This window comes from Lampetra fluviatilis, chromosome 37 (genome assembly GCF_964198595.1).
Source record: "Lampetra fluviatilis chromosome 37, kcLamFluv1.1, whole genome shotgun sequence".
In the NCBI taxonomy this organism is placed as follows: Eukaryota; Metazoa; Chordata; class Hyperoartia; order Petromyzontiformes; family Petromyzontidae; genus Lampetra; species Lampetra fluviatilis.
Genome location: NC_136311.1, coordinates 1,911,865 through 1,928,545, shown reverse-complemented (window position 1 = coordinate 1,928,545; position 16,681 = coordinate 1,911,865). Strand labels below are relative to the sequence as shown.

At 52.2% G+C, this 16,681-nt stretch overlaps 1 protein-coding gene across 1 annotated transcript; it reads right to left on the bottom strand.

Annotated features, from left to right (window-relative positions):
- Positions 1 to 9,706: 9,706 nt before the first annotated feature.
- MTFP1 (mitochondrial fission process 1) lies at positions 9,707 to 16,438 on the bottom strand. The gene is made up of 4 exons (XM_078873515.1): positions 16,255 to 16,438; positions 11,592 to 11,719; positions 10,848 to 11,077; positions 9,707 to 9,824 (listed from the first exon to the last, which is right to left on the bottom strand). Exons 1-4 carry the CDS (start codon positions 16,394 to 16,396, stop codon positions 9,731 to 9,733), a joined length of 594 nt encoding a protein of 197 aa, XP_078729641.1. The 5' UTR covers positions 16,397 to 16,438; the 3' UTR covers positions 9,707 to 9,730.
- Between the last annotated feature and the right edge of the window lie 243 nt (positions 16,439 to 16,681).

Sequence of the window (16,681 nt, the reverse complement as noted above, 5' to 3'; positions counted from 1 at the left end):
AATAAACGAGCCTAATCCTCCTGCATGTTGCCACGACTTTAGTGGAATATACAGTGAGGGAAAAAAGTATTTGATCCCCTGCTGATTTTGTACGTTTGCCCACTGACAAAGAAATGATCAGTCTATCATTTTAATGGTAGGTTTATTTGAACAGTAAGAGACAGAATAACAACATAATCCAGAAAAACGCATGTCAAAAATGTTATAAATTGATTTGCATTTTAATGAGGGAAATAAGTATTTGACCCCTCTGCAAAACATGACTTAGTACTTGGTGGCAAAACCCTTGTTGGCAATCACAGAGGTCAGACGTTTCTTGTAGTTGGCCACCAGGTTTGCACACATCTCAGGAGGGATTTTGTCCCACTCCTCTTTGCAGATCTTCTCCAAGTCATTAAGGTTTCGAGGCTGACGTTTGGCAACTCGAACCTGCAGCTCCCTCCACAGATTCTCTATGGGATTAAGGTCTGGAGACTGGCTAGGCCACTCCAGCACCTTAATGTGCTTCTTCTTGAGCTACTCCTTTGTTGCCTTGGCCGTGTGTTTTGGGTCATTGTCATGCTGGAATACCCATCCACGACCCATTTTCAATGCCCTGGCTGAGGGAAGGAGGTTCTCACCCAAGATTTGACGGTACATGGCCCCGTCCATTGTCCCTTTGATGCGGTGAAGTTGTCCTGTCCCCTTAGCAGAAAAACACCCCCAAAGCATAATGTTTCCACCTCCGTGTCTGACGGTGGGGATGGTGTTCTTAGGGTCATAGGCAGCATTCCTCCTCCTCCAAACACGGCGAGTTGAGTTGATGCCAAAGAGCTCCATTTTGGTCTCATCTGACCACAACACTTTCACCCAGTTGTCCTCTGAATCATTCAGATGTTCAATGGCAAACTTCAGACGGGCATGTATATGTGCTTTCTTGAGCAGGGGGACCTGCGGGCGCTGCAGAATTTCAGTCCTTCACGGAGTAGTGTGTTACCAACTGTTTTCTTGGTGACTATGGTCCCAGCTGCCTTAAGATAATTGACAAGATCATCCCGTGTAGTTCTGGGCTGATTCATTGCAACTCCACGAGGTGATATCTTGCATGGAGGCCCAGGCCGAGGGAGATTGACAGTTCTTTTGTGTTTCTTCTATTTGCGAATAATCGCACCGTTTTCACCTTCTCACCAAGCTGCTTGGCGATGGTCTTGTAGCCCATTCCAGCCTTGTGTAGGTCTACAATCTTGTCCCTGACATCCTTGGAGAGCTCTTTGGTCTTGGCCATGGTGGAGAGTTTGGAATCTGATTGATTGCTTCTGTGAACAGGTGTCTTTTATACAGGTCACGAGCTGAGATTAGGAGCACACTCTTAAAGGGAGTGCTCCTAATCTCAGCTTGTTCCATGTATAAAAGACACCTGGGAGCCAGATATCTTTCTGATTGAGAGTGGGTCAAATACTTATTTCCCTCATTAAAATGCTAATCAATTTATAACATTTTTGACATGCGTTTTTCTGGATTTAGTTTTTATTATTCTGTCTCTCACTGTTCAAATAAACCATTAAAATTATAGACTGATCATTTATTTGTCAGTGGGCAAACGTACAAAATCAGCAGGGGATCAAATACTTTTTTCCCTCACTGTACATATCGCCTGGATAGGCCGAGTCGACCTAGGCGAGGCCCAGACTAGTCTGTATTTCTGCGTAATCGTCACTGCTGTTGGTGACCGTGGGCAGGAATCGAACTTGGGTCGCTGGTTTTGTAGCGCAGCGTGCTAACCGCTGCCCGACAGCTCCACAGAGACCCCCCCCCCCCCGTTTAGCCTTGGGGGCCGTCCATAAATGACGTCACGCACCTGGGGGGGGGGTGGTCAGACATTTGTGACGATGTGTGATGATGGGGGGGGGGGGGGGAGAAACGTGACGTCACATCAAAATGCGCAACTTTAAATAAATAGACAACACGTTCTACTTAATACTGGTAGGAACCTCTCCTGGTTCCACCAGCCCACAGGGGATTATTCTGTCCGTCCGTCCGTCGTGCAGGGAGGGGCTGGGTGGGGAGGGGAGGGTGGGGAGGGCTGGGTGGGGAGGGGCTGGGTGGGGAGGGTGGGGCTATACTCAACGTTTAACCTACTCACGCCGGCTTCCGCCCTCACAGTCGGGCATATTTGCGGAATACACCACGCCGCCGTTGACCCTGGCCATTGACCGAGCAACCCAACGTTCCTACCAGCTCCCTCCGCAGGAATGTGTTTAAATAGACTTTTTTATAAATGTTTTCCCCTACATCAGATTGCAGCGCCACATTAAATACGAACTACAATGACAATAGTTTAAGGCGATTTGAAGCATGTTTTATATATTTTTTGGGGGGGGGGAAGCTTTGTGACGTCATATTTGAGGGGGGGTCTGACGTTTTGTGACGCCGCGTGACGAAGGGGGGGGGGGGGTCAAAATTCATCCAAAATCACGTGACGTCATTTATGGACGGCCCCTTAACAGACTGTTGGGACAAGTGCCGTTAGCGAGCACCTATGAAGGCCGGCACGGAACACGAGGGGGTGGGTGGCCAGCACCACGCCCGGCCGGCTTTGTCTCTCTAGTGGCCAAACGAGGGTTCTTTGTATGTGGTGGTCTGCACCAACTTGATATTCCTTTATTCTTTTAAACATTTGTGGGTTGGAGTGGTGGTGCAGTGGTTAGCGCAAAGCATGAACCTGGGTCACCCGAGTTCAATTCCCTCCCTCAGCCAACGAAGTGGCGAGGTGAGATCCCCGAAACGGTCCCTCTCCCTCCTTTACCATGGTCATACAAGCTCTAGGAACGACACGGTGAGTGGAGGCCTTAATGCAGCTGTGGACTTATAGAAAGCTTTCGATTAACCATCAATGAAACAGCAGCAGTGACATCTCCAAAGATCCCAGGTTTAATGTTCGTCAAATCACAGCACCTTCATTGTCATAACATCGGTTTTGTTTATGAACCAAGGTTTCCATTCATCCCTTCCCACCACCTGAAGACGCACGCTTTGTGTAAACACACCAACACACAATCACACTCCCACCATCTCCTTTTGCACCAATTACAATCCCCAACAGAAGTAAACTACGAATATAAACTACGAATACATTTTAAGGTAAAATAGCATGGCACAAGTCTCAAAAGCATAAGTGTAAAACCCGCACGGTGTATACCATCAAAACGTTGCCAGGTAAAACAGGTAAAGGCGCAGCACTGAAATTGCTCGCTCGCGTCACTGCTGGAGGAAGCGCCTCACCTAAGCAGTAGCTCTCTCGAGTCTAGAGTCACCTCTGAGGAGTATTTGGCCTACTCTTCCATGCTGGCCAGACATCTTGGAAGAGACGGAAGCACCCACACGTGACCCCACCACACGCGCCCTGCTGTGGTGACCCCCCCATGGATTCTGCTGTGGTGACCCCCCCATGGATTCTGCTGCGGTGACCCCCCCATGGATTCTGCTGTGGTGACCCCATGGATTCTGATGTGGTGACCCCATGGATTCTGATGTGGTGACCCCATGGATTCTGATGTGGTGACCCCATGGATTCTGCTGTGGTGACCCCATGGATTCTGATGTGGTGACCCCCCCATGGATTCTGCTGCGGTGACCCCATGGATTCTGCTGCGGTGACCCCATGGATTCTGCTGCGGTGACCCCATGGATTCTGCTGTGGTGACCCCATGGATTCTGATGTGGTGACGCCCCCATGGATTCTGCTGCTGCGCCTGGAGGTGGAGTCGAACCGTTGGGCTGTGGATTGCGAGTCCAGTGACGCTTCTAAACGTCACACCAGCAGTGCCATAATTCTCATCAGCATAACTTACTCTAGAATATATAGTGTATAAACTTTATATTTTGAAAAGCACACTCGCACAGGATTGTCCCTCGCGAATAAAAAAAAACACCCGTGCGATCTTGTGCATGGCAGCAGTACAACACCAGCAATAGCGTGCACTGCATGAACACACACACGTGCCCTGCATGAACACACACACGTGCACTGCATGAACACACACGTGTGCACTGCATGAACACACACACGTGCCCTGCATGAACACACACGTGTGCACTGCATGAACACACACGTGTGCACTCAATGAACACACACACGTGCCCTGCATGAACACACACGTGTGCACTGCATGAACACACACACGTGCCCTGCATGAACACACACACGTGCACTGCATGAACACACACACGTGCCCTGCATGAACACACACACGTGCACTGCATGAACACACACGCGTGCACTGCATGAACACACACGCGTGCACTGCATGAACACACACGTGTGCCCTGCATGAACACACACGTGTGCACTGCATGGACACACACGCGTGCACTGCATGAACACACACGCGTGCACTGCATGAACACACACGTGTGCACTGCATGAACACACGCGTGCCATGCATGAACACACGCGTGCCATGCATGAACACACACGCATGCACTGCATGAACACACACGCGTGCCCTGCATGAAACACACGCGTGCCCTGCATGGAAGACACGCGTGCCCTGCATGGAAGACACGCGTGCCCTGCATGGAAGACACGCGTGCCCTGCATGAAACACACGCGTGCCCTGCATGGAAGACACGCGTGCCCTGCATGGAACACACGCGTGCCCTGCATGGAAGACACGCGTGCCCTGCATGAAACACACGCGTGCCCTGCATGAAACACACGCGTGAACTGCATGAACACACACGCGTGCCCTGCATGAAACACACGCGTGCACTGCAATGAACACACGCGTGCACACGTGTTGCCAACAGGCGCGTGTGCGGGGAGCGGTAGCACAGCGGTTAGCGCACTGCGATAGGAACTCGGCGACCCGATTCCGGCTCACCACCAGCATCAGCGACGGATATCCGAGCCCGGTCCTAGGCCTCCCCTAGGTCGACTTTGTCAAATTAGTACCTGGTGCGCTGTGTAGACACCGCAACTCGGGAGGCAAAGGGGGGCCGGGCGTGGTACCGACTGCACAAGCCTCGTGTGCCGTGCCGGCCTTCATAGGTGGTCGATCACAGCACTTGCCCCAACAGTCTGTGTCTTTGGTGGTCTGCACCACTGCTCAATCTATACACCAACTTTAGATCCGCTTGTTATTTACGCTTTGTGTAAACACACCAACCACAATCACACTCCCACCATCTCCTTTTGCACCAATTACAAAGTCCCAACAGATGTAAACTACGAATATAAACTACGAATACAGTTTAAGGTAAAATAGCACGGCACAAAAGTCCCAAAAATATAAATGTAAAACCCGCACGGTGAATAACATCAAAACGTTGCTAGGTAAAACAGGCAAAGGCGCAGCCGTGCAATTGCTCGCTCGCATCACTGCTTGTGGAAGTGCCTCACCTAGTGGAAGCTCTCTCGAGTCTAGAGTCACCTCTGGGGGGGGGGGGGGTATTTGGCCTACTATTCCATGCTGGCCAGGCATCTTGGAAGAGGCAGAAGCACCCACATGTGACCCCACCACACGCGCCCTGCTGTGGTGACCTCCCCATGGATTCTGCTGCTGCTGCTGCGTGGACAGCGGAGTCTCTCAACTGCTGCGCCGGGAGGTGGAGTCGAGCCGGCGACCTGTGGATTGCGAGTCCAGTGACGCTGCTCAGCGTTACACCACCACAGTGGCAGCATCCTCATCAGCATAACTCACTTTAGCATAGTGTATAAACTTTATATATTTTTTTTTTAAAAGCACACACCCACAGCATTGTCACTCACGAGTAAAAATATTGTGCAATCTTGCGGATGGCAGCAGTAAAAACATACAGCGGCAGCAAGAGCTTGCATGAACTTTGCATAAAACACGCGCGTGTGTGGGGATCTGGTGGCGCAGTGGTTAGCGCGCTGCAACATGAACACGCGTGTGTGTGGGGAGCTGGTGGCACAGTGGTTAGCACGCTGCAATACGAACACGGAGACCCTTGAATTAGATCTGGTGCCGTGTGCATTAAACATCAGCACTGTGCCGTGCCAGCTTTCATAGGCGCTACTCGCTAACAGCACCTGCCCCAATAGTATGTCCAGGCTACATGGGGGGCCTTTGCCTTTTGTGTCACAAACACGGTCATCAAACACTGGACAGGGCGGAAGCTGTCAGATGAGAAACGCGATGATGGACAGAGCGAGGAGCGGACAGAGCGAGTGGGGCGGAGAGAGAGGCGGAGAGAGGGCACTGCACGGAGAGCATGCCCCAGTAGCACAGCAGGCCCAGCGAAGCCTACGGAGTGAAGTACGGCCACACCTCCACCACGGGCGACGCGGCGTGGGCAGTCGTCCATCCAGCAGTGGATGGACAAGGGGCTGCACGCAGATTACTATGGACCAAGGGTCGGCAAGCTGCGGCTCCGGAGCCACGTGCGGCTCTTGAAGGAACTGCCTCGTGACAGTTATCGATTAAGGACCTCCGTGTCATATACACCACGTGGATTGCGCCTCTCGAAATAAGAGTTTTTGACCAAATTCGGAGAAAAAAAATGGCCATTCTTGTTATAGTGGTTGCCGACCCCCTGATATGGACCAAGTAAAAGCCGCCTTTTGTCAGTGGCCGCTCAAAGAAAGGGGTCACGGCCTCAATACGCCCGGCTGTGGTTGAAAGGCGATGTAGTGCGTTGAACCGGTCCGATGGCCACCGCTGTGCCAACGATGACAAACCGCATCGGACAGGAGGGAAGCGTGTACAGTCCACGTCCGCCGTGTGACACAACAGGTTCTGCTGTAACGCGTGCAGTTTTCATGATGCTGATTGTATATAACGCGATGAATGTATTAGGGAACACTTTTATAATGCCGATGCGAAATGGATATAACGCGACTGAGTTAACAGATCTACGTCGCGTGAGTAGGAATAAGCCGTTGTGACAGATGCCTCGGCGTAGCGTCACACACGCATATCACGTGTTATTGCGGACTGTGCTTCACCTTGTTTTATACATTATTCATTATAACGTGATTTTTCCACAACGCGATGTTCTTCAAGAACGCAACTACCACGTCATAGAACAAACTGTGTGGCCACAAATGACCAGTTTGGTGGTCTAAGACGATGCGTGTGTGTATTACACACGCGCAGTACGGGGACACATCGTGTTAATCGTGATCACGTCAACTTGTAAGGTGGCAGCGCCCCACAGCAATCGCTCGCTCTCGGAAAGAGAGAGGACGACTCGGAGGCGCGAGTAGGAACCGCGGACAAGCGGGGAAAGTAGTGGCCAGATGTTGAGCCGGCACTGCCAATGATTTTGCAAGCTCTGTGGTCCTCTATATATTTAGCGTTTATACGTGGGAGCACCCAGAGCAAAACCGATGTGGGCGAGGGGGGGGGCAACACTGATTGCGTGCAGGTGGCAGATGGGAGTCCGCAGTTTTGCTGTACCGCCTTCTCCTTGGCGAGCCCACGGGAAGCGGATGTCACACAGCATCTGCGTGGTGATCCACCAACCCTCGCGCGGCCACCTCCAGTGCCGGATCACAGGCAGCCACGTGAGTGGCCACCACCGCTCGTCATGCAAAGCATGATGGGAGGATTAATCCTATGGACTTAACCGCAATAATTGCTGTCTATAAATCACATTGTGCATGTACTGGCACTCTGCAGTACAACATGCACAACATCGCCAATTGGGATCTGAATTTGCCCCGGGACCTAGAATCCTTGCATATGCGTGGTTTTTTATTCCATATTTGTTCCATAATGCAATGTTGCACGGCAAAAGAGTGCTGGATTTTCTGACTATGTGGCTCGCAGCAATCAGCATGTTGGGAGTTCAAATCGTAATTAGCGAGCTGACTCAGCCCATCATTCTTCGTGGGTCGATAAAATAGATACAGGGTTATGGAGGAGTTACTATTGCTATTCCTATGGATAGACTTTCCCCCAGCCATAGTAATGTGGAATTGCCACCACTGGCTCAGGGTCGCCCTCGAAAAAAGAGCTCCTCAGCTCAATGGGCTTACTCAGGAAATAAAACTTCCAATTCTTATTGTCAGCTGGAATGGAAAAACCTTGACCGGTGTTGATATCCCAACACATTATTAGGACTGTGAAAAGAGCTCCCCACTTCGACCATCGAGGTTCCACCTGCGGACGTTTTGACAGCCGATCACAAAAGCTGGCAAACCCTGAACTATTTTATTGACATTCAGCAGGTAAAGCCCACCGAGCCATGGGGCTCTTATTCCTGGTTCTTTCGGTAAAGTCACGTAGAAGGGAAAAACAATTAAATAATAAAAATAAAACAATAAAATTCTCGCCACTTTTTTCAAATTTTCTTGCCGTAGTTTTCACACCTGATGATGATTGCTTGTGTTGCAATCGAAACGTCGTGAGAATTTTATTGTTTTATTTTTATTATTGTATTGTTTTTCCCTTCTACGTGACTTTACCGAAAGAACCAAGAATATGAATCCCTGCAGTCACGAAAGCTTTAAATCGACATTTAAGTAGCTCTTGTTGAGAGGCGACCTGGCCACAACGCGAGGATATCTTTCATCGTCGCAGTGGATGATATCATCATCGCACGCGGGAATTTATAGTTGCAGCCAAATAATCTAGACACACGATGATTCTGAATGTGGAGGGCAAAACCAGAGGAAACTGGAGAACGATCCACACTACGACCACCACGGGGAAAGAGAGAAAACACGCAGACTCCCAATAATACAACAGCAGGCATCGCCAGAGTCCGGGATTGAATCCACGACCTCATGCTCGCCAGGCGAGGGAGAAAACATCTCCTCGCCACCGTGGCAAGGACTGACGCGTAAATGTGGATTGTGCCTTTAGTTGCTGCTCATCTCGCAGTGCAGTTGTAGTCGTGTATCAGTTGTCAACGTTCACTATTGCTGTCAGTTTGGAGAGATTTCCAACCCTGCGATGTGCAGTAACTGCAGCCACTGCTGGTCCTGGTATCAGAGCCGCTCGATCGTAGCTGTGCTCACACGACGCGGTGCAAGTCACGTGGCTACTCCGAGCACCCCGTGTAAACCCACAAGTCTAACCAGCTGTCGTCTTCACAAAAAAAGCTCCACGAATTTATACAAAAAATTGCCTTCTTGCGAATATTTAGTGTTTAAATTGCTTAGAGTTACGTCTTAAGTGCTTGTAACATTATTTGCCATCGTAAGTAACAAAAGGCAACTCTTGATATGCGAACCCGTGTCCTTAGTCACCACCCTGGCTCAAAGCTGCCGCCGCACTCGACTTGAGCCACCTTTGAGCCATGGTCTCAACCACGCTCAGGATTTTCCATGAGCTGAGCCGTAGCCCCGAGCTACGGCTGAGCCGGAGCCCCGAGTCCTGAGCCACGGCTGAGCCGCTTCCTCGTGCGACATTGGATGCACGGCCGAGCGGCTGGAGCCCGAGCTGGGTGGCGTTGAGAGGCTGAGCCAAGCCGTGACTGAGAACACGGCCATGCATCTGGCATTCACAAACGAAGGCTTTGGCGCCAATGAGGAGGCTTTGTCCCCAGTGTAACGCGACATAAACCACGCACTGGCAGAAAGGCGACCTTCACCACATTTCTGCAATCACTGCCAATTTTCACTTTTGGGAGGAATATTTTTTTCTTAAAGGGAAATTAGCAGTTTCCACCTCGGTACAAATCGTGAACTGCTCGAGAATTTCTGTCCTCCTGCGATCACAAGCCCCGCCCCCACCCCCGCCCCTCACCCCCACCCCCGCACCGCACACCAGGCTGTCCCTTAGTCGTCCTTGTGCTGCGACTTCTCCTCTCCCCCGTGCTCCCCTCCGCCGTACAGCTTCCGGACGGTAGAGTCCAGAACGTAGTCCACGGACCTGCAACGGAACAAACACGTCCGGCGCCTTAGAGAGTGGCAGCCGTGTTCCACGCGCTGCTGGATAATGACCTCCCCGTCGATTCGACAGTCCGCTACCCCCGCGCGTGTCACAAGGGACAAAGCGTCCGATTTTTGGAAGAGCAGCAAATTTTTATTTATTTATTTAATCGGCGTTCGGGTTCTTGAGCCGTCCGACGGCGCTGGCTGAGAAGCCGGCGGATCGCTCAGGTGACCCCGTTCAGTCGTCGCGATGGGCGGGTGACCGCGCGCTCCACCGTTTGTTCCGCTCTGCATCGCGCGTGGAACCCTCTCGCGCTCTCTCTCTCTCAGCAAGATCTGCGCCGTTCCGAACGGTGTACGGCCGATTTGAAACGACCGCCGCTCCGTTGGAAAGAGGCTGTCGATAATTATTAATAAAGCACACGCGATGTTTCGGGTTATTTTGTAATTTTACCGCCAAATATAATTGCAATCGTGCCCGTGGCAGATTAAGTTGGGTTAAGGGGCTCCCCCCTATGCACCATGTCTCTCGCTCGGTCACGGCATTTACTGAGCAATCGTCATTAAACCGAACACGTTTAAATCTAAATAGAAAACTCATTTCTTTCTAACGGCTTTTTGTGTTAAGTTTGCTGTCCTTCCCCCGCACCACCGATTAGCACGGTTGGCTATGTACAGTGCATGAGAAGTATATACTTACTTGTGTTTCAATCATGGGCACTCGGCCAGTTGTAAATAAAGTTGATAGAGATGGACCGACCGATGGACCAAGAGCTCGGCCAACTCACCAAGTGACTGACTCTCACTGACCAAACAACCGGACTATCATCCTGCCCACTGAACAACCGACTGATTAACCAACCCACTGACCAAACAACTCTCTGACCGACCAACCGATCAATTAACCGACTACCCAACCAACAAACCCACCCACTAACCGGACAAATGACCAACCCACCGACCGACCACTCAACTAACCGATCAACCAACCCAGTTATTCGTTACTGACCGACCCACCAACCTGTCGATGGGCGTGATGATGAAGGGGATGGCGGAGAGGCCGATGGCCGTGGTGACCCACTTGCGTGTGGGCGCGGGCCAGCGCGTGGTGCGGCTGAGCACCGCGAGCGACGCCGCGCACAGCCGGTTGATGGTGAAGCCGGGGACGGCCACCGAGGCGAGGGCCTGCCACACAAAGGTGTCCACCACGGCCACCGTCACTGGGCCCTTCCTGCCGCCCTCCGGGTGCCTCTGCAACACAGCGCGGCAACGCTTTGCAGCGGCGGATGCGACGCGGCGATCGACACGGTGATCGGCGCGGGTGCTGGGTGACCATGGTGGCCACGGTGCGAGATGTTAGCTACCTTTCCTTGTACACAGAAGGTCGTGGGTATGATCCCGACCCTGACGCCTGCTGTATATTTGGAGTTTGCATGTTCTCTCCCCGTCGTCACGTGGATTTTTCTCTGGGTCCTCTGGTTTTTCCCTCCACATTTAGAATCCACATCACGAGTTTAGAGTATTTGGCTGCTATAAATGTCCGCGTGATAAACCACTTAATTGAGCTGTCATTTGTGGCCAGGTCACTTCTGAGAAAAAGCTATGTAGCTCAGTGGGCCTCATCTGGTAAAATAGTTTAGCTTAGTTTTAGTTTACATGTGCGACTGCAGGTGGTGGTGAGCGGCGGGCAAACACTCCACCCGAGTCACAGAACCAAACCCATTGCGTCGCCGCCACCACCGCCAACACCACCGTCCTCACCCACCTGGGCCGCCTTCTTCCCCTTGTCGATGGCGTCGGCCGTCACGTAGGCCATGGAGACGCCGTACGTGGCCCACACCAGGGACACGGGCACCAGCGCGCGGAACGACTCGCCCACCTCATTGGCGTACCCTGCGCACGAGGGAACGGGAGGAGAGAGAGCAGAGCGCCAGTGGCGTAGCCGGCGAGGAGCGCGCAGGTGGTGCAACCAACCGCACACGGAGCCCGCGGGTCTGTGGGGCCCCCCCCCCATTGCACCAGGTCAACTGCAAGCGACCCTCGACGTTAACCCATGATCGCACCAGGACGACTCTGGCCGAATCGTCCGGACAATAAACTAAACTTTTTATTTTTACCAGGTAAGACCCACTGAGCTATGTAGCTCTGTTTCAGAAGCGGCCTGGTAGCTCAACCAAGTGGCCTATCATTGTGTGGAAATTTACAGCACCAAATTCTTCTAAACGTGGGATGTTGATTCTAAATGTGGGGTGGAAGAACCGGAGGACTCGCAGAAAAATCCACGTGACCACAGGAAGAGAGAGACACACACACTCCAAATATACAACAGGCGTCAGGGTCGAGATCGAACCCACGATATTCTACATACCAGGCGAGGTAGTTAACATCTCGGCACCGCTTAGATTGCGAGGCCTGGCGAACTCTGGTGCATTCTGGGTAATTCCAAGTGTGAGTCTCCATGGGTAAATGACGGGAAACCCCATCTCATTCAGAAACGAACACAGGTGTCCAGCATTGCACACAAACACAAGCCTTGTCCAGACCACCAGTTCCAGAGAACTGAGCGTGTGTGTCAATGCTGTCGTTTGGGCCACCAGCTCTAAGAGACGAGATAAGTGTGGCCGTCCCAACAGTCAGCAGCGATACAAAGACATAACTCTAGACCGGCTTCATCCTCTTTAGGACTCATCAGCATAGTCCCCTATCAGTACAGATTACTCCTAATGAGAACAAAACCAGTCTACAGTTGTGTCTTTGTTTCACGACTGCCCATTCGGAATGGTCACATTATCTCATCTCGTTGAGCTGGTGGTCGAGACGAGGCCGAGAGCTCTTGCACTGCAGTGCACGTTGCATGTGAAGCCGGCCCCAGGTTGCCCATAACGAGCTGGACTCTTGCGCAATCCAGCTGGTCTCTTGCGCAATCCACAACAGGCACCGTGCAACGCGAGCAATCCAAGCCTTGCCCTTTCGCAATGTCACAGGCGCGAGGGCGAGACCACGTGTGGGGAGAGCGGTGGCACAGTGGTTAGCACCACATTGAACTACGAACCCAGCGACACGAGTTAAGATTCCCGCCCGCAGCCAACCTCAGTGGCAAACATCTGGACCGGTCCCAGACTTCTCCGTCGGTCGACTCAGCCTTAAATGAGCACATGGTGCGGCGTGTGCACTGGAGAGACAAAGGTGGCCGGGAGCGGTGCTAGCCACAACCACCCGCTTTGTGCGCCATTTTCCGGCCTTCATTGGTGCTCGATAACAGCACTTGCCCCAACAGCCTTTGTAGGCTTGCCTTGTGTGACTATCCCAACAGCTGGACAGTGCCCTTCATATGTTCATATACCTTCGGCTGTGTGGGTATCGTCTTGACACCGGTGCTGTGTTCATCTGTCACCCAGGGGGGTCGTCATGCCAGACATGTGTGTTCCTAAGAGGCTTCAGATTGTAAGCGTTGATAGTCTACACTGGATAACTGAAGGCACGCATCGCCACAGCAGCTTCCACTGCAGTTTACAATCCGGTCATCGGCGTCAGTCACCGACACAGCCTTGGGTCAATCCACTGATGGGTCGAACCACGTGACCCACTGGGGAGGGGGGGGGGTGACTGAAACCATTTGTCCACCCCGTGTGGCAGAACCACACTTCGGACATCACTCGCCACCGACATTATCCGCGTTCAGGAATCGAACTTAGGCGGCCGGGTTGGCGCCGCTGCACGTTGGACGGCCGCGGCAGCGCTCCGCCACGCCAGGCTGTGTTAGAGAATCGAGGCGAAAGGAAGCGCGTAGCACCCGGGTGCGCAGCATCGGTGGCATCCGTACCACAGGCAAATCACGCGCAACGGACCCCCCAGTTCGCCAGGTCACGAAAGGTAAGCGGGGTTATCCTGGATAGTGCCTGTGGAGTGAGTTCAGCTGAGTCACAGACGTACTCTTTGGAGGCAACACATTTAGTAACACCAACACACGGGGTAACTGCCCCTTAACAGAATAACAACCTATGGTGGTGACCACCAGGCTAACTGCACTAATTACAACATAACTAGCTACTACGAACCGGACCACAGCTTGGGTCCAGGTCCACGTGTTGGAGACTCTGTAGAACGTAGACGGAGATTTTTTAAGGATGAACAGCAGCGCCGGTCCCTCTGGGGGACCCGGCTTATATCCTCTGTGGCGTGGCTGGCTCCGCCGTTGGCCACACCCACCTTCCATAATCCTCGAGCAGGATCTCGACCCTGACACGTGACCACCCCTAGCCCCCACCTGGGGGCCCTGTGGGGTCAACCAGAGTGCCACGGCCTCGAGTAACCCCATTCCCATGGCCGGCACTCCCACACCCCATCCTGTAGGGGCCGGCACTGCACGCCGAGCGTGGTGCCATCCAGCGCTATCGATCAGCGCTCACCGAGCCACTCGAGGACCGCATCCAAACTAGCTAAGTAGCTAAGTAGCCGCAAGCGAATAAAAACTAAAAATCAACGGACGCTCTGCACACGTGACGGAATTTGTTGGCGCTCGCTGGTTACTCTTGAAAACCAGATTGTTTACGATCAGTGAGTTTAGAAAGGACTTTTATATCGTTGTAAGTAACCATAGGGATTTAAATGTTATGGTAGTTATTTAATATTGGCAGCTTCATACTGATTATTCACCGATGACTCACACGTATGGCACAATTTAACACATTTAAAAATGAGCTCACGTTGTTACCACCTGGGACATTCCCACGGTACCCGTCACCTCCCCGGTTGAGAATCACTGCTCTAAGCAACTCTGTACATTGTTCATTACAGTATGTTCATTATCCTCAAGCACTGTGAGGCATATCCTAACTAGCTAGTAACTGCAAGCGAATAAAACGAACATTCAATGGACGTTCTGCACGCGTGACGGAATTTGTTGGTGCTCCCTGCTTAGTTTTGGAAACTACATTGTTCACGATCAGTGAGTTTATAAATGGATGTTATATAAAAATAGGATTTTCCCCTTTTTTCTGGCAACAAAACTGAAACCTTTTTTTTATTGCCAGAAAAAATGGGAAAACCCCTATTATTATATTTTGGTACTGGCAAAGGAGGTTTAATGATGAGATGGATGTTATATCGTTCTAGGCTACCATGTAGATTAAAACGTCACTGCAGTTCTTGATTTGAAGCTTTCGTGACTGCAGGAATACATATACTCTCTGGTTCTTTCGGTAAAGTCACGTGAGTAGAAAAAAATCATAAAAGAACACGACGTTTCGGTCGCAACACAAGCGTCCGTCATCAGGTGAGAAATAATGATTTGCTGTTGTGGCTTTATACAGGCACGGGGGGGGGGGTTTGTAGAGTCCGTGGCTGTAAGAATTCACGACGTGTTCTTTTATAAATGTTTCTATCTACGTGACTTTACTGAAAGAACCAGAGAGTATAGACGCGGTAGTTATTTCATATTGGCAGCTTCATACGTGACATAACTTCACACATTTATAAAGCACCTCACGTTGTTACCACCTGGGACATTGCCACGGTGCCCCCCACGGCTCGAGAACCACGTGCTCGCACCAACTCCGCACATTGTCACAAGTAGACCCATTATCATCAAGCGACAGTCAAAAGGCAGACGTGAAGACGGTAACTTCTATGATGCCCCCCCCGACCCCCAGCGCAGCCTTCTTCGTGGCGCAGTGACGAGCGCGGTGAAGTATGGCGAGGGGAGCGCAGTGGCTGGGCTAAGTTAAGGTTTATTTGTTGGGCATCCGTGAAAAAGAGCTTTACAGCTCATCGGGTTCTTCCAGTACAGTATGGTCTGATTTAAAAGCAGAAATGAATATGGAAGCAGAAAACAATGTTAGGGGTCACCAAATGGGGGGGGGGGTCACAAGACATCTGGACCACCCTGTACAGTACAACCCTAACTCGTTGTGTACCACGCGCGCCTTTGTCTTTCTTTGTCCAGCACTGTAAGGCACAGACTCGGCGAACACTCGGCCCTCAAACAGTTGAAGTAGAACAACAGGGCGGCGTTTCTCGCCCGGCACAGCACACGGACGCGCTCCGGAGTCGAGGGTGTGCTCGATGGATATCCTGCACAATGAAGAAGGCCCATTGCCAGAAACGTCACCTATTATTTACATATATATCTTGAGAGTGTCAAGGCTTTACACACTTTTGACGAAGAGTGCGTTGAAGTTGCCCTCCTGCACAAGGCCAGTGCGCACCGAGTTGGCCGCACAGCGTTGGCAGCGGCGCCAAGGGCACAACGGAACACACACGAACTCAACACACTCGGCAACGAGCCTGCCGCGCCTGACACGGCTAAAGCCCATACACAGGCGACGACGTTTCGGGCCGTCGGCCCTTTGCATTCCGAGCGCATGAAGGTCACAGTGGAGGCGCGGTGTTGGGAGCCACTGTGTGTGTGGAGAAGCCGCTCCACCTACCCAGGAAGCGCACCCACGTGTCTCGGTAGAGGTCCTTGGGCTTGAGAGCCGCGTCTCCCGGTTGGCCTCCCGGCCCCGTCTGCTCCTGCCGGCCGCCTGTCGCCCCGACCGCCCCTACCGCTCCTCCTGCATCGGCCGCCATCCCCTCCACCGCCGCCGCTTCCAACAACAACCACGTGGAGTGGCGGCGCGCACCCGGAAAGGAATTCCCACCGACCCCCCTCGGGCTCCCCCATTGGCTGAGCCCGCGCGTCTGACGTCATCACGCTTCAATGCACCCCCGCCCGCGACCTCCCGCCCGAGGGGGCTTCCCCTAGCTGGGCCACTTTGTGAGATGATTTACAGGATAAAGTTAGTTAAGAACTACGGTTATTGTACTCGACGAAGAGTGACATTGGAATTATTTCCGTGAGGACTGCTGTAAATT